Raw genomic sequence first — 16,626 nt, forward strand, 5'->3', positions numbered from 1 at the left:
CTGTGTCACACCCTACAACATTGAGGTTTCCTCTCACTGCTGGCAGCCTGGATAGAATACAGAATACGAGAAGAGACGGCTGTAAACTGGCCAGTGTGAACTCTTTCTCTCTCTCTCTCTCTCTCTCTCTCTCTTTCTTTCGGACATAATTTTTACTGCATATCCTGCAGCATTGTTCAAATTGAGAGAGGACTGGAAAGACTTTCAAGAGCTTTGACACAATTTAAACACTGTCCTGCAGTGCCACAAGTCATAGCTGGTGCTGCATCTCTCTTTTGGAAATCACTTTTCTTTCTTTACAGTTCTTTCTTATATTACCTTTTTTTTTTCTTTCTTTTTTCTTCTTTTTTTTATTGGTCCCAAACTTATTTTGACAGTAAACACACCTATAAAATATCACTATCAGTATGCATGCATCAAACCAAGTGATATTTACTTTTTAAAATAGCACAAGCACAAATATTAAGATAAATATTTCACATAAAACATTTTAGTAAAGTAATTTAATTTATTAAAATAAATAAAAATAATATTTAAAAATTTTACTATTCAAAATTAACTCACATTTAAAGAAATACATAATATATTTTGAAAAAGACAAGTTTACTGAAGTCATTGTAAGTTAGTAATATTATATGTGTGTGTGTGTGTGTGTGTGTGTGTGTGTGTGCGTGTGTATATATATATATATATATATATATATATATATATATATATTACTGTCTTTGTACTAAATCCAAGATCCATTTACTTTAACCTTTAACCCAAGAAATTTGGAAAAAGATAATACCAGCTCAAAAAAATCTTTAAAACCAATGTACAGGGGTGCATTTAAAAGAGAAGCCCATGTGCCTCTAGAGGACAAGAGAGGAACTTCAAGTTTGTATAAGATCCATATTTGACAGCTTCAAACAAACATGCCTTAATTATCTACATAAAACAATAAATAGGTCTCAATATTCAAATGCACTCCTTAGGAATTTCTTTCAACATATATATCAGCAAGCATCAATACATTTCCTAAGAAAGACAAATGCAAAACAAGTGCTTTGTTTCAGCATCAAAAGGCTGAGAGTGAGAATAAAACAATTGAGGAAGAGCTTATCATAGTCGTATCAGCTGAGCACACAGCTTAACAGTGAAACAGCCCAGAAGCAAACAATGAGTTTAAACACTCACTGATTGAGAATCAGATAGCAGGGATCACTGGAGTAAACATCAATAATGCAATGCTGTACTTGGCTCTCTCAACCCATCATTTCCTGTGGTTTACATTCTGGTTTTCCTATGGCCAGGGTCAGGTTAAAAGGTTAAGAGGAAGACAAGAGCAGCATGCATAAAACGTCCATCTCCAGATTTGGAGATCTGAACCTCTGTGAGGTGAGTGAACCCGGGGCAGCGGCTTCCAAGCACACGCTGTTAAATATTCACACTCACCGTCTGGAATAAAAGCGCTACTGGTTAACAAACTCATGCTGTCAAAGTATTTGTGGATGAGGGGTACATTTTTCAAATTATATTATTATAATAAATTGTTGGGATATTTCTAGGGGGAAAAAAAGCTATTTGCATAGGGTCAGTGATGTTGAATCTAATAAATTATTTAAAAGACATATAAAATACAATTCATACAAGCATGATATGAATACATGTTTTTCATTTCTGAATCAAAATTTGTTCTGATATTTTTGTTGTTGTTGTTGTTGTTTGTTTGTTTGTTTGTTTGTTTGTTTGTTTGTTTGTTTGTTTTCAGTCTATAAGACGGTTTCAGTGGCTTCAGCCTGGACCGAAGTAAAATTTCGGTCTGTGTTTGTTTATCGGTCTGGTTGGTAGCGCCGGCTAAACGCAGTTAAAGTTAAACTGATGAGTAATGAAGTTGGACTCAGGTTGTTGTGCTGTGGGATGTGTTTCCCATACATTTATTTATTTGTGGCGACCAGCCACGAGATCAAAACTGACCAATTTTCCAAAAGGTTTCGTTGAATAAGCATGAGCACGTAATGCACGTTTAAAAAAATCAAAACGAGACGCAGGTGTTTTTATATCACTGTATTTATGAAGGAAGACTGTCTTTAGAAAATGTTCGATGTTATTTTAATTTCATCTTGCATGCAATGCCTGATAAAGCAGCATTTGTAAGCGCAGCACTGCTTTGTCTACAGCCGTTACTGGGGAAACCGCTATTTACATTTAAGAACAAATTATTTATTAAATATCATACTTTATTTCAATAAAACTGCTTCACTGCTTATTAATATTTGAAGAAAAAAAAAAAGTCTGCCATGTTAACAGGTGTCATCAATTGCATTTGCAACCAACATGCATGCAGGAAACCACAACATTTATGAATTAAGAATTCATAATATTTGTAAGAAATACTATGTTAAATATATTTTGAAAATATATTTTAAAAAGTTAGTTACATTCAGTGCAACTTTTGTTTTATTAAATCATTATAAATGTTAACAGTTAAAATAAATGAATTAGAAATGTTAACTTTTATTGAAATTCCTAACCACATGAAAGCAAAATATAAAAACAAAATTTACATTCCTAAGAATGTAAACATGTGGCACATGTGTTTAAAACTAGATTTTTTAAAGGATTTTTCCTTTTCTTTAACCCATTAAACATTGTCACAACCCTTTTCTTTCAAATAGCATTAGAGATATGTAACGAAAAGACAATTCAAGGAATCAGGTGTGGGTTGACGTGAAAATGTTCGACAGATGCCATCCCCCCCTATGTTTCGTCACAATTCTCCTGTTGTTATGTTCTGATCAACAGCTTTGCATTTCTTGCAAACTCCAAGCATACGAAAGTACAAGAAAAGGGCACAGGAGCATAACTGAATGAGAAACTATCAAAGGCAATAAAACTTGAGTGATTTATAGTGACTGCTATGGCATGTGCTAGGCAAACCTCCCCTGCAGGGTTGAGAGTGAAGAAATGGAGTAAGCAAGTCAAACCAGGACTTCCAGTAGTCCTTCAACTCTTCTTCAACCAGCCTCGCTTCTCGTGAGAACTGTGAGCTTTTCTCTGGTAGGGGTGTGAGGAAATAATTGTCCTCAGAATAAACGTTTGAGCAGTGCCGTTGGGCATGCAGTCACATATAAAGTAACCTGGAAATTCAGATGAGCTCACAACAGCGTATGGCTTACTGATGCATTTCTCTCTATAAAGAATCAGAATCAGAAAGAGCTTTATTGCCAAGTGTGTTTACACACACAAGGAATTTGTCTTGGTGTTAGGAGCTTCCAGTACAGAAGTACAAACATAGTGCAGACAACATATAATTAAGGTAATAAAAACACTAATAATGAAGAGAATAGACAATAAATTATAAATAACAACAGTAATTAAAATATAGAGAAAATAAAAAATGCCCATAGACAGAACTGTGAATGTGCATAATGTCCTATGTACGGATGAAGGTTTGATTACTTATTTACAGATGTACAGTACTGGGGTGTGTTATGTGTTGTTCAGGTGGGATCTGGCCTGGGGAGAAAAAACTGTTCTTGCGTCTGGCTGCTTTGGTGCACAGTGCTCTGTAGCACTGGCCAGAGAGCAACAGTTCAAAGAGAGAGTACACTGGGTGTTAGGGGTCCAGACTGACTTTCTTAGCCCTTTTCCTCACTCTGGAGATATAAAGATCTTGGAGGTTGGGTAGAGGGGCACCGATAATCCTCTCAGCAGTCCTGACTGTCCGCTGTAGCCTTCTGATGTCTGTTTTGGTAGCTGAACCAAACCAAACAGTTATAGATGAGCACAGGACAGACTCGATGATGGCAGAGTAGAACTGTTTCAGCAGCTCCTGTGGCGGGGTTGAACTTCCTTAGCTGGCGGAGGAAATTCAGCCTCTGCTAGGCCTTTTTCACAATAGAGTCAATGTGAATGTTCCACTTCAGGTCCTGAGAGATGGTGGTGGTAACCTGTATGACTCCACTGCAGTCACAGTGCTGTCCGTGATGGTGAGTGAGGGGAGTGCAGGGGGGGTTCCTCCTGAAGTCTACTATTATCTCCACTGTTTTGAGCGTGTTGAGCTCCAAGTTGTTGTGACTGCACCAGACAGCCAGCTGCTCAACCTCCTGTCTTTAAGCAGACTCGTCTCCGTCCTTGATGAGGCCGATGACTGTAGTTTAGTCCGCAAACTTCAGGAGCTTGACAGATGGGTCTTTAGATGTGCAGTCATTTGTGTAGAGGGAGAAGAGCAGTGGGGAGAGAACACATCCCTGAGGAGCACCAGTGCTGATGGTGAGAGTCCTGGATGTGAGTTTGCCCAGCTTCACTAGCTGCTGCCTGTCTGTCAGGAAGCTGGTGATCCACTGACAGATGGAGGTGGGCACAGAGAGCTGTGTGAGTTTGTCTGAGAGAAGGTCAGGCATGATGGTATTGAAGGCCAAGCTGAAGTCCACAAATAAGATCCTTGCGTAAGTCCCTGGTTTGTCAAGGTGTTGCAGGATGTAATGCAGTCCCATATTGACAACGTCATCGGACCTGTTTGCTCTGTAGGCAAACTGAAGAGGATCCAGCAAGGGTCCAGTAATTTCCTTCACCGCCAGGACCAGTCGCTCAAATGACTTCACAACCACAGACGCGAGAGCGACAGGTCTGTAGTCGTTAAGGCCAGTGATTTTGGGCTTTTTGGGGACGGGAATGATGGTGGAGCGTTTGAAGCAGCAGCAAACTTCGCACAGCTCCAGAGACCTGTTCAAGATCTGTGTAAAGATGGGGGCCAGTTGGTCAACACAGACTTTTAGACAGGCAGGTGAAATACCGTCTGGTCCTGAAGCTTTCCTAGATTTCTGTTTTCTGAAGATCCGGTTCACATCCTCTACACAGACTTTAAGCGCAGGTAAAATGGAGGGGGAGGGATGGAGGGGGGTTGCATGGGGGGGGTAGGTGAATGGGTGGAGTGCAGATCAGAGTGGGTGCTGGGTGTCAGTCTGGCCTTTTCAAATTGGCAGTAAAACTCATTCAGATCGTCAGCCAGTTGTTGATTCTCCATAGACTGTGAGGGTGGTGTCTTGTACTTGGTGATGTTCCTCAGACCAGTCCATACTGATGCCGGATCATTGGCTGAAAGCTCTCTTCTCAGCTTTTCAGAGTAGTTTTTTTTTTTGCCACTCTGATCTCCTTTGTTAGTCTGTTCCTGGCCTGGTTATACAAGATTTAATCCCCACTTCTGTAAGCATCCTCTTTGGCCTGACGAAGCTGTTTGAGTTTCCCAGTAAACCACGGTTTATCATTATTGAATGATAAGAATGTCCTGGTGGGGATGCACATATCCTCACAGAAACTGATATATGAAGTTACAGTCTCTGTAAGCTCATCCAGATTGGTGGCAGCAGCTTCAAAAACACTCCAATCAGTGAGGTGGAAACAGGCTTGTAAAACCCGCTCTGTTTCATTAGTCCATCTTTTAACAGTTCTTAATACAGGTTTAGCTGATTTCAGTTTCTGCCTGTAGGTCGGTATAAGATGAACCAAACAGTGATCAGAGAGCCCCAAAGCTGCTCGTGGGACAGAGTGATATGCATCCTTTTATTGTTGTGTAAAAGTGATCTAATACAGGTGCATCTCAATAAATTAGAATGTCGTGAAAAAGTTAATTTGCATGTAAAGTAAAACATTTCAAAAGTTTTTTTTTTGTTTTAATTTTGATGATTAGAGCTTACAGTTCATGAAAGTCTTAAATCAGTATCTCAAAATATTAGAATATTTACATTTGAGTTTCAATAAATGACCATAACTACAGTATAAATTCTGGGTATCTCTTGTTCTTTGAAACCACAATAATGGGGAAGACTGCTGACTTCACAATGATCCAGAAGACAAACATCGACGCCCTCCACAAAGAGGGTAAGTCACAGAGGGTCATTACTGAAAGGGGTGGCTGTTTACAGAGTGCTGTATCAAAGCATATTAAATGCAAAGTTGACTGGAAGGAAGAAATTGGGTAGGAAAAGGTGCACAAGCAACAGGGATGACTGCAAGCTTGAGAATACTGTCAAGCAAAGCTGATTCAAACACTTTTGAGAGCTTCACAAGGAGTGAACTGAAGCTGGAGTCAGTGCATCAAGAGTCACCGCGCTCAGACATCTTCAGGAAAAGGGCTACCAAGCCACTGCTGAAGCAGAGACAACGTCAGAAGTGTCTTACCTGGGCTGTGGAGAAAAAGAACTGGACTGTTGCTCAGTGGTCCAAAGTCCTCTTTTCAGATGAAAGTAAATTTTGTATTTCATTTGGAAATCAAGGTCCCAGAGTCTGGATGAAGAGTGGAGAGGCACAGAATCCATGTTGCTTGAAGTCCAGTGTGAAGTTTCCACAGCCTGTGATGATTTGGGCTGCCATGTCATCTGCTGGTGTTGGTCCACTGTGTTTTCTGAAGTCCACAGTCAACGCAGCCATCTACCAGGAAATTTTAGAGCACTTCATGCTTCCTTCTGCTGACAAGCTTTATGGAGATGCTGATTTCATTTTCCAGCAGGACTCGGCACCTGCCCACACTGCCAAAGGTACCAAAACCTGGTTCAATGACCATGGTGTTGGTGTCCTTGACTGGCCAGCAAACTCGCCTGACCTGAACTGGTGACTAGATTCTCTATGGGGTATTGTCAAGAGGAAGATGAGAGACACCAGACCCAACAATGCAGATGAGCTGAAGGCCGCTATCAAAGAAACCTGGGCTTCCATACCACCTCAGCAGTGCCACAAACTGATCACCTCCATGCCACGTCGAATTGAGGCAGTAATTAAAGCAAAAGGAGCCCCTACCAAGTATTGAGTACATATACAGTAAATGAACATACTTTCCAGAAGGCCAACAATTCACGAAAAATGTTTTTTTTATTGGTCTTATGAAGTATTCTAATTTGCTGAGATAGTGAATTGGTGGGTTTTTGTTAAATGTGAGCCTAAATCATCACAGTTAAAAGAACCAAAGACTTAAACTACTTCAGACTGTGTGCATTGAATTTATTTAATACACAAGTTTCACAATTTGACTTAAATTACTGAAATAAATGAACTTTTCCACGACATTCTAATTTATTGAGATGCACCTGTATATTACTGTCCCTGGTGGGACATGTAACGTGCTGTCTGTATTTAGAAAATCTCCAAGAATGATTAAAAGAGAGTCCGGGCACCGTTGCATTGTTTCAGATATTTGTTCAGCCAGTTGTTGCATCGCGGCACTAACGCACGCGTCCGGAGGCACATACACATTCACGAGAATGAAAGAGGAAAACTCCCGCGGCAAGTAGAACGGTTTACAGTTTATGAAGAGCGCCTCTAAATTAGGAGAACACATCTTCTTCAGAGTTGTTACATCTGTACACCAACCTTCATTTATGTAGAAACATAGTCCACCACCTCTCGTTTTCCCCATTAACTGCGATCCACTCTGAACAGCTGGTAGTCCGGCAAATGAAGCACATTTTCCGTAATGGTTTCACTCAGCCAGGTTTCAGTGAAGCACAATGAAGCAGAGTTTAAAAAATCCTTGTTTGTGCGGGTGAGGAGAAGTAGTTCATCCGTTTTGTTAGGAAGGGATTGGAGATTTGCTAGATGGATACTAGGGAGCACTGTTCGGAAGCCACGTTCGCAGCGCTTAACCAGTGCGTCGGCGCGCTTCCCTCTTTTCCGTCTGAGCACGTGTTTGACTAGGACTGCTGCCCCTCCGACTAGAACATCCAACAAAGCGTCTGAATATTCAAAAACCGTGAAAAAAGATGTCCGGTGTGTGTTGCCTTATGTCCAGTAGTTTGTCTCTGGTAAGACTGATAGTAAGAGAATTACTAAACACAGAACAAAAAAACAAAAACAATAAAAGAATGGAAGCGTTCCACACCACAGCAGCCATACGAGGCGCCATCTTGAAGTAAAGAGAGGATACATTCTTTAAAATAAACATTCTTGGCATTGATGGTTCCATGAAGAACCCTTAAAATCCTTTCCAATACACAAAAGGTTCTTTGTAATGGAAAAAGGTTCTTCAGATTATTCAAATGTTCTTCAATTTTAGAATAAATGTTTCTTTTAAGAACTGCGCATGACAGCATGAGACTTATTGACGCACTTCACTCAATAAAGAGAGAATACATTTTTAAAAAGAACAATTCTTGGAATCTATGGCTCTACAAAAACATCCGCAGAACCTTTTCAATCCACAAAAGGTTCTTTATAGTGGAAAAAATGTTCCTCAGATTATTCAAATGTTCTTCAAACTAAGAAAAAAAAATGTATTTTAATAACTGCTCATGACAGCATGAATCTTATGGATGCATTTCATTCTAAAAGAGAAGATACCTTCTTAAAAATGAATGTTCTTGGCATCTATGGTTCCATGGAAAACTATAGGTTTTGCTTTTTAAAATGGAAAAGTTTTAAAATGTCATGTCCTTTCAAGCCTATCTACACCTCAGAGATTTTTCATGATTCTTTTTTTGAGCCCTGGCATACAATATAACATCTAAGTGGCTTATGCAACTACCAATTGAATAAAACAATCAGCCACCGCTCTGAACGATCTCCATCTTTATTGCCCAAGACAATGTACTGTAGTCTAATCAGCCAAGGTCCACCCTTTTTTTTTATACTTGGTTATGATTCTTATCCCATAAGCACTGACCTTTCAAAAGGCCCAATGTTGCTCATATGCACATATAGACACACAGCTGCAGGGGTTAAGTGCTTGAAATGAAAATGGCAAACTGCAAATCCATCTAGCTTTGCTTTAGATGATCCCCCCCATGGTTTTTTAGGCGGTCTGGTCACAAGAGAGTTCAGGGAGATGACTGACAGCAAAGGAGAGCTAAGTATTCTCATTACAACCATCTTCTAAGGTTTCACCCAGCATTTGAAGGATGGAGGGGTGCAGGTGTTTTCGACCTGCCCGGTGAACGGACTTTAAACTTCTTACATGTCACAACAGAGCGCTTATAGACCCTTAGAACTGTAGTGGCTATTATAATTGATGACAGCCATTTCAGTGCCTCTCTTTGGACAATGGAGATGAAATAACGGCCGCCCCCAAGCGCATATTCATCTTATTAAATGTGATACTATATACCATGTAGTCCTTCATCACAATAATGGGATTGGGAACACTATATTCCAAACTGCTAGATTGCTCTAACCCAGGTGCGAAAGGCCTTAAATTTTGTTGAATGATCTTGTAATCGAAACGGACAGCCGGTGGAGTGAAAGAAGTTGACGTTAGACGTCTCAGATTCATTCTTACCAGTTAGAGGTTATCGTAGCCGGACATATGATTTAGAATTAACGCTGGCCATTTTTAAATTGCGATTATGTGCTGGAGCTTTGTGACTAGTTAAGTGCCAGTCATTGTAGGCAATGAAGTCTTTGTCCATTGTCCCGTGTTAAGCTTCCAGGCATTCCATCCTCAGGCATTGTTCAGGTGTTAAGTGCCTTGACATTGAAGTGAATGAACTACTGAGGAGAGAGCTTCTTTATTGTTTGAAGCGAAGAGACCATTCCTCACTGATATCAGCCGAGGGAATCATTGGTAATAAATAATAAAACAAAGGATGGCGCAGGCTGAAAGCAAACCTGGTGAAAAAGAGTGAAGCCATTAAAAGCTGTGGGGCGTGAAGAAAGACTAATTGCCGCCTGCGAGCGTGTGCTTGGCAGAAGACTGCAAAGAGACGGCCTGTCACACGCCGGGCTGAGATGCTGACTGCGCATTTCCTGGAAGGAACCCAGTTTTGAACAAATGTTAAGATTTTAGAACATTTCAATGAGGGTTTATTACAAATATTTATCAAATATGCTGAAATTTGAGAATGTAGTGCCATAAAATCCAGCTGTATTTATTGTGTACATAATAAGTTTAATTAAAGCATTATTTGATAAAGTAAGTAGAGAAAGTTTAACATCATGCAACATCATAAACATGTCAGTAGCAAAAGAGGAAGAGCGAGTGTGAGGATGGATGGATGGATGGATGGATAGATAGATAGATAGATAGATAGATAAATAGATAGATAGATAGATAGATAGATAGATAGATAGATAGATAGATAGATAGATAGATAGATAGATAGATAGATAGATAGATAGATAGATAGATAGATAGATAGATAGATAGATAGATGAAAAAGTCTGGCTCTGTAAGCCTGCTTGCATGTTGCCACTGAACTGTTCAATTGCAAAAAAAAAAACATTTCGGCAATTACACAAAAATAATTGACTAAGAGGCCAGTGCTCCTTGCCAACACAAGCTGGCCGAGGATAAATGAGCTCTAGTATGAACCAGTGAAGTGCAGCTGGGTCATTAGGGCAGCCTGATATCTGAAACTTATTGAGTGCTGCGGTTCCCAGACTTTACCAGCAAACTGAGAGCAATTTTCATAATGAACATGTGAGTGGGAAGCAGGTGTGAATCACATTTGAAAATCAAGAATAATGAAAATTCAACCAATTGAAGCCTACAGGCCACCCACAATTTGGTAGAAGCCGATAAATAGTAACCCTCTGTAGCTTCTCATCTAGAACCATATCGCTTGAGTCTCTAAGTTCAGGTCAGGTATCCACCACACATCTCTGGCTGGACAAAGCATCCTTTCTTTTCCCAACTGCAGGGAAAGCAGGACTCCCATGGCCAATGCTTCCAGAGTCTCATTAAGCCATCAGCAGTGGGGCCGATGGAGGCGTAACCTCTCTGGCTTGACCCCATGGCTTTATCCCCCACACCTGGAGCGGACCACACAGGGCAAACAGCCAGAGAGTGAAACAGGGCAGCCAAACTTGTGATGATTTCAGATAACCAGCGCTGATGAGAACGAGTGAGTATATTAGCAAGCTCTGGAAGCACTAACCAAATAACACATCATGGGGTGGGACGAGGTCATACGCATCCTGCAACATTGATGCACACCCACACAAAAACCTTCTCTTTATTCCCCGAGGTAACCTGGAGAGAAGAGAACTTGAGGGGGGGTTCAAAGCAAACCGGAGGGCTTGTAATCCTACCTAAGCATGAGATCTCTCTTGAAACACAACCACAAAAGAAAGCGAAGGGAGGGGGAAAACCTGAGGCTAACCCAAGCAGCAAGTCAGACAACAATAAAAAGTCGACAGCCTATATTTAACTGTGGTGGGAATTTGGTGAGGAGTATACAGGAACACTTTGAATGCATGATGAAGGTCAACTGGGTCTGTACTTCCTCCACAGACTGCGCAGCGAGTCCGCTCAACTGTTTTCTCCCCCCAATGTCGACGGACAGGGGGGGAGATAAGCATTGTTTTCCAAAACAATGGGCCACTTCCAATAGCCCCCTCCCCTGTCCACAGACTCTCAGAGACTGGCACTCGTACATACTGTGTGAATACAGTGTGTGAAAGTAAGAAAAGCTGTTGAAAACTCTAGAAACGGAAGGTTGTGAGGAAAAAAAAAGACATTTCTTGGCTTTAGGAATGAGCAGATAGACTGCGAACACTCCAAACAAACAATGGCGAGTGGTTTTGTAGCTTCGGTTTACCAGCATTCATCAAAACAAAACGCAAGGGTGGCGATCTGGATGGTTTCAATTTTTGTGAGATTTTTTGTGAGTTTCAAGTAGAACTGCAAAGCCAAACTTTTGAATAATAAATAGTTCAGCCATGAAACTCTAGATGGCGCAAGCTGACGGGTTGTTAACGTAACTGATGATATTCAGAGAGTTAAACGACTTGGCACAAGCTGATTGGTTCATGCTGGACATGCAGCCAATGAGCTTAATGCCTTGCATTTATATGGCTGGCTAGTATCCACTGAGATTCCTGCAGTGTGCTTTCAGATTTCTCTGAAGCCCTCCACCTTCCCCAGCTCCACCTGTATAGATCTACTACGGGTTATTTTACATGCTGTTGTGCAGAAGCAGTATGTCTTAAATATTCACGGCACCGTATCGCCATATGCATTGGCAGTAGCAAGTTCCTGTACTTGCTTGCAGCAGCAGCAGCAGCAGCAATAATCTACAACTACAGCAATAACCAACAGCAGCAACATTTCAGCAGCAGTGTAGCAGATCTATTCCTCCAAGACCAAATACATTAACATCGTCATATCCATCACCATGCTAAACTTTTCAGAGAGTTGTCATGACTGAACTGGCATTAAGCTGGTGCTATCTATCTATTTATCTATCTATCGGGCCCACTTTATATTAAGTGGCCTTAACTACTATGTACTTACATCAAAAATAAGTACAATGTACTTATTGTGCTCATATTGTATTGCAAAACACTTTTGCTGCTGCTATTGAGGTGGATACGGGTAAGGTTAGGGACAGGTTTGGTGGTATGGGTAAGTTTAAGGGTGGGTTAAGGTGTAAGGGTTGGGTCAACAATGTAATTAAAAATGTAATTACAGAAATTAATTACAGATGTAATTTTTAAAAGTATAAGTACAATGTAAAAACATATAAGTGCATTGTACCAAATGATTAATTTAAATGTAAGTACATAGTAGTTAAGGCCACTTAATATAAAGTGGGACCATCTATCTATCAATCTATCTATCTATCTATCTATCAAATTCAGAAACCCAAAAATGGCTGTTTTTATGAGTAAGTCATTGAATCATTCACTCAAGCAATTCATTCGAAGTGAACTAAGTGACTATTTATGAGTGAGATCAACATCAACACTCTTGCTCATGTGATATTGCTTAAACAGCATTTATTACACTTGAAATGTAACCTCAAAGTTAATAAGAATTCCATATGAATTTCCATTTCTGATAAGATTTTGTTTCAGTACATTTAGTTGTAATATAATAGTTCATTTTTCATCCAGATTGCTCTCTGTACATCATGCCCATCCACTTTCTGCATTGGCAAGCATGGGAACACTTTGTGCCACACAGCTGGGCTTCTCACATCTCACTCCAACCATCCCAGTCAAGGCTTGATGAGGTTTCATCACTGTTTTGACCATAAACCAAACATCCAGCAATGAGCATTTCAAACAGCATTTTGTGTTGATCACAATTTTATTCAAGCATATATGTATTTCCTAATGCATTACTGATCATTATAAAGTGCAACAAAGCCTATAGTTTGAAAAAGAGGTCATTGAAATATTTGGTCTCTATGCCGGTATAGTAAAAATATTAACCTTTTGATGACTTGGTGAACTTTGTGAATAGGAGCCTGAAAAGGATATCAGTTTTCTGATAAGGGAGTCATAAAACTACAAAGACAGGGCTTATTTGAGTCAACTTTTCATCAGTGAGATTTTACACAAAATGGCCTTTAAGTGGCATTCAATGCATCTGATTTATGTGAGGCTTTCACAAAGCTTTGAAAAGAGCCGAGTGACAATGAAACAAGGAGAACTTCCAGAGCTCTGAGGCTCAAGTGAAAGTCAAGTGCTTCTTGAAACTAACAAAAGATTCTTAGTCATGCAATGTTGCATGACTCAAAACAGTTCCTTGAAAGATAACATTATTAGTGCTAAAAAAATGCTACAAATAGCAAAGCAACTGAACTCTCCTGTCTTGGATGTGTTTGTTTGATTTGCAAAGGCACTTAAATAATGCTTCTCACCCACTGACCTTAAAGGAAGCAGGGTCGGACAGAGCGAGGGCTTGTCTCCTCAGTTCAGCTATAGTCGTCTGACATTGCTTGCACAGATCTGGCTTAGTCTCTTCCCTGTTGGATTCAGAGAGGCTCACGGCTCCTGCACCTTCAGGTGGGGGTCTGCTGGCACACCTTTCCTCCTCCGCTGACAGTCTCTTTCTCGGGTTTAGCTCTAGTGAGAGAGGAGACTCTCCGCTCGAACAGCCTTCCACCTTTATGAAAGACAACAAAGTCAAGATACAGAAAGACTCCATATATTTAACATCTGTCAAAAATAGCTAATTATAAATGTAGAACATCCCGATTACAGTTAATTGCATATTACTAATTGTTTATTATATTATAATAACAAATTATGTCGCTTCACTATTTATTTATTTTTTAATACACGTAACATAAAAGTGTGATTAAACTTTCTAAACGTGTTGCAAATTACTCAACAACAATGCACAAACAGCAAGCTTGGGAATTCAAATAGAATACTGTAACTTCTCTGCATCAGCTGTTTATTAGAGGACTTACAGTTGACCGGCTGATCTGGAACGCTCCTTGCGCATTCCCCTGTGTTAAATCCATCATCTCGGTATAAATGATCAAAACGCGGACATCTAGTGCACTTTATTGCGTCTCTGTTTGTCTACACTCATTAACTAGGAACACAGTTCATGGATAGTCAGTGGGAGCGCAAAGGAAAAAGCACAATTCAATTCCCGTGAAGTTTCGCTTTGCTTTCCATTTAGTTCCATGACGACGCGCGTACGCGGGAGTGAAGTTTGACTGCTGTCAATGTGCGCGGCTCGGTCACTTGGTTGGAGGGGTGGAGCTGAGCACTCAGTAGCTATTCAGACACTGTTTCAGAGAGTTTAGACTGCGTTTGCACAAACAAAAAGTGAAAATAAAATTGATTTCAATGAATTAGCGAATTCACCGTTTAATTAATTATGTGTTTGTAATAAGAGTTGTGCGTAAAAGAATTGAGTAACTCATGTGAACTAATCAAAATTGCTTAAAATCATGACTGCATGTCTGATTCATAATTTAAAAAAAAAAATGCATTATTGGTATTATTGTAATTAACGGCCTTTGCACTCATCTTACCAATTTGTATGTCTGAAGAAATATATAAATAAAAAATTGCTTCTAACATAAATTACGTCATCTTTTATGTTACAGTTCACTTGTGTTGACTGAGAGATTGCGGGTCTGTTGGAGTCTTTTGCTTATTACTCTGGCGCCACCCTCCGGTGTTTAACTTAACTGCATCTTACAAACCTTTCGGTTTGCAATAAATTGTGGGAATATTTGAATATTTAATTACTCATCTCTAAATATTTTATGTTGATGATGTATATGCTGGGATCACGTGACATTGAAGTGCCACCCAAATACTGTCAATCTCCCACCTCAAAAAAAAAAAAAAAACTCATTCAGTCCTTTGTCTGTGACAGCGCAACTAGTCCAATAAACCATCAATAACGGACCGTTTAACGTGGGCGAAGAAAACTGCAAAATCTGCTGACAGAAATGTAGCTTTTTCTGACCCTCTATAATATCTGTAGCCTATAAACTCATGACTTAATCTCTAAAAGACAGTATTTGACCATTATTCTCTGTTTCTGTGGACTTTATTAGTGCTTTATTAACACATCAGACTGATGTTTTTGGCTTAAAATCTTTCTTATTTTCATGTTTTAAACGGAAAACTCCAACCTAGCTGTAGTACATTTTTATAACTGAGTTAAATTACTAAAATCGTATGATAGCTGAGAAACTTTTAATCAAGCACAAAGTTCACTATCGGATGAAAAATGTTGTTCAAAATTGAGGGCTTTATGTGATTTACTTACTGTATTGTAATGTAATGTGTTTTGGATGTTTTTAGGGAAGTTACTAAAAGCGCAATTGATGGATGAGAGCTGTTCGTGGTGCTGAAATGAAAAAACCGCTACCAATGAAAACTTAGTATTCATATTTGCGAACCCAAAAATAGCATAGCCTTTAAATAGCACAATATTTTTTTCAAGCGGAACAACCCACGTGGTGTGCTGCGCTCTAAATGAGTCAACTTGTGGAGTCTTTTGTCCGTTCTCAAAGGCTTACCTTGGCTTTTCGCTTTAACAGATGACTAGTAAATCCAAAAATGATGTCAGCGTCCACGAAAAACGTCCCCAAGTCTATCAGACTGGGCTTCTGCTTGTCCGACCCAGATGACCCGTTAGAGTTTTGTAAATCCATTGTGCAGCTGTGGATATATTTCCTCGCCCAGTTTACAGAAAACGTGGAGAAGTCATCGCAGCGCTCTGGAGTTCCGAGTCATTTTACAGATGGTTCTCTCTGATTCCAAAGCAGCGTCATGGTCTTATCCAGAGGTTCTCTCTCAGGTACATCCAACTGTTGACTCATTTAGATCGTCCGGATTCTGTTCCAAATTACTTGCCGCGTATGAATCATACGTCCAAATTTTGACACTCGTTAAAGCATGCAAGATCCCCATACAATCCATAAATGATCCATGCGCTCCTGGCATACATCCTTGTGGGATAGGCTGTCCACGCCTTGTCTTGTCTACACTGCAGGTCTAGGATTGAACTCGCGCGAGCCTGTTGAGGAGACTACCTTGAACAACTCCACCTCTCTCTCTCTCTCTCTCTCTCTCTCTCTCCGCTCTGACATCCTCATGGCTAGTGTGGTCCCTCTTGCGCTTGATGCTCAGCCAGTGCGAGATGCTCCCTGCAACGCGCAGCATTCAGTGAAGACAAGGGTGCTTAAATAATGTTTTTTTGTCTTTTTTCTTTTCTTTTTCTATAAGCCATAGTTACTTTTCAGAGCTGTAGTTCAATTACAGTGCTTACTGCTTACAGGAATAGCTCACCTAAAAATGTAAATTTGCTGACTAAAAATTATTCACCTTCAGGTCATCTTCATCTGAACAGATTCGGAGAAATGTAGCATTATATCACTTGCTTATCAATGGATCCTCTGAGAGTTTGAAAAGCTGATGATTCAAGTAATCAGCACGACTCCAGTGCATCAA

At 40.0% G+C, this 16,626-nt stretch overlaps 1 protein-coding gene across 3 annotated transcripts in view; it reads right to left on the reverse strand.

Annotated features, from left to right (window-relative positions):
- Positions 1–15,827, reverse strand: part of kif26ab (kinesin family member 26Ab) — a 96,891-nt gene extending 81,064 nt beyond the window's left edge. For 2 of the 3 annotated variants that reach the window (XM_058749696.1, XM_058749693.1), the window contains exons 1-2: positions 15,693–15,827; positions 13,568–13,804 (exon numbers count right to left, since the gene is read on the reverse strand). In XM_058749696.1, coding sequence (XP_058605679.1) covers positions 13,568–13,804; positions 15,693–15,827 — 372 coding nt within the window. Of the gene's footprint in view, positions 1–13,567; positions 13,805–14,114; positions 14,324–15,692 lie in introns of those variants that run through there. The other variant, XM_058749695.1, reaches the window with a different exon arrangement.
- Positions 15,828–16,626: the final 799 nt, after the last annotated feature.

This window comes from Onychostoma macrolepis, chromosome 17 (genome assembly GCF_012432095.1).
Source record: "Onychostoma macrolepis isolate SWU-2019 chromosome 17, ASM1243209v1, whole genome shotgun sequence".
NCBI classification, from domain to species: domain Eukaryota; kingdom Metazoa; phylum Chordata; class Actinopteri; order Cypriniformes; family Cyprinidae; genus Onychostoma; species Onychostoma macrolepis.